Source organism: Nicotiana attenuata, chromosome 7, assembly GCF_001879085.1.
Source record: "Nicotiana attenuata strain UT chromosome 7, NIATTr2, whole genome shotgun sequence".
Taxonomy (NCBI): domain Eukaryota; kingdom Viridiplantae; phylum Streptophyta; class Magnoliopsida; order Solanales; family Solanaceae; genus Nicotiana; species Nicotiana attenuata.
This window is the reverse complement of record NC_031995.1, coordinates 74,829,722-74,831,646: the sequence shown is the minus strand read 5'-3', so window position 1 is coordinate 74,831,646 and position 1,925 is coordinate 74,829,722. Positions and strand designations below refer to the sequence as shown.

The 1,925-nt window shown below is 37.6% G+C and overlaps 1 protein-coding gene across 1 annotated transcript; it reads left to right on the top strand.

The window, feature by feature from the left end:
- LOC109230169 lies at nucleotides 717–1,361 on the top strand. The gene has a single exon (XM_019395693.1). The coding sequence runs from the start codon at nucleotides 717–719 to the stop codon at nucleotides 1,359–1,361; it is 645 nt and encodes a 214-aa protein (XP_019251238.1).

Here is a 1,925-nt window from a genome sequence, read left to right as displayed (position 1 = left end):
GTAATAAGGTTTCATATATGGTATAGGAATGTATTTGGACATAATCATACATGTATTAGTTGTATTTGTCTAGTTAGGCTTCTTTTGTAAAGAGCACTTCCTTGTAAATGCACTACATATAAATTGAAAAGGGCCCAATGGCTAATTCAGTTTTTCAACCACAAAATATTTTCTCCCATTTCTCTGTCTTCTCGAATATTCTACTGAAAACCCTAACCAAGTTCTTTCACAAATCCTGCTCGATTTAGGATGTTCACATGGTATCAGAGCGTGGATCCTGACTGATCTCGTCACGGTGAATCCAGCGGCGGTACCCTTGATGAATTTTGAAGAAGATTAAAAATCGTTTTTTTATTCGCAAAATCCTTTCCCCGTTTTTTTGAATTCTCTTCTATTTACGGTTTATATCTTCAATACCTCAGTCGATTTGAGGTTTTCTGTTGTTTTCGAGCCGCTAATTGTAGTCGTCGAAGCTAGGGTTCAAGTTCCAATTTTTGAAGTTAGGGTTTCAAGTTCCAGCCTTCACTTGTCTTCTCGACTTCTGGTTTTTCTGGATACTCTCGTGTTTATCAAGGTCGTACTTTTTTCGGTTGCAAAAGAGCTTAGTAATATCGTTTCTTCTCAAAACTCTGAGATTTTACAATAACGTTGTTGACTGCTCCTCGAACTCTGAGGGTTATTATCTTTTGATTTCTATGTTTGGTGTATTTTGTACAATGGGTAATATTGAAGGAACCATTAACAACAATGTCATTGATTCCTCTAATTCAATGTTCCTCCATCCCTCTGATATACCTGGAATTTCCTTAGTCCACACACCGTTCTCTGATACTGGTTTTGGTGGGTGGAAAACATGTGTCATTGTGTCCTTATCTGCTAGAAATAAAATTGGTTTCGTAGATGGTACTTGTCCCAAACCTGCTGAAAATTCACCACATATTAAACAATGGAACAGATGTAATAATAAGATCATCTCTTGGTTGACCAGTTCACTTTCTCCAGAAATTGCTGAGAGTGTTCAATACTCAGAAACTGCTGAAAGTATTTGGGAACAGTTAAATAAAATATATAGGGCAGTTAATGGGACCAAAGTTTTTGAGATAAAGAAAGAGCTTGCTTCCACTATGCAAGGAGCTCTTGACATAAGTTCTTATTTCAAAAAACTTAATTTATGGGATGAACTAAGGGTAATGCGCAGTAATAAGGTAAATGCTTGTGCATGTCCTATTAAAGTTGAACTTCTGAAAGAGGAAGAAGAGGATAGAGTCCACCAGTTTCTTATAGGTCTAAATGACATATATGTTGAGGTTAAGAGTAATATTCTGATGATCCAACCAATTCCATCACTTGATAGCACCTAGAACATCCTACTATGGATGAAAAGCAAAGACAAGTGAATCCTGGTTCACGATTTAGTTCTGAATCTGCATCTTTTAATGTGCCTGGCCTCATCAACAAAACACCCTTGGTTCAGCCTCAAAGATAGTATACTCAAAAGGTTAATTTTGACTCGTCTAAGGGGAACCCGAGTAATCTCTTTTGTAAATACCGCAAGAAGCCTGGGCACTTAGTTGATAAGTGTTACAAGATTCATGGGTTTCCTCTTAATTTCAAGTTTACCAAAGGCTAGAGAATTGTGGCTAATGTGACCGTAGAAAGTGAATTTCCCACTGATTCCAACTCTCATTCATCTGGCCTTACTCCCAATCTAACAGTGGTGTTACTGTGTCTTCTGAGGGTCAAAGGTCTACAGTACCTGGTCTAACACAGCAGCAGTACGCTCAGTTGATAAATCTGCTTTAGCAATCTCAACTATTGGATTCAATCTCTCCACCTTATCTCATGGCATCTACCAGTTTTGCTGGTATATTGTTGTCTGATTCTATAGTGTATGGTTCTAATTATTGTACGCTAACATAAACCAC

Coding starts and splice junctions, on each gene's coding strand:
- LOC109230169 (XM_019395693.1), top strand. CDS start 717: ATGGGTAATATTGAAGGAACCATTAACAACAATGTCATTGATTCCTCT.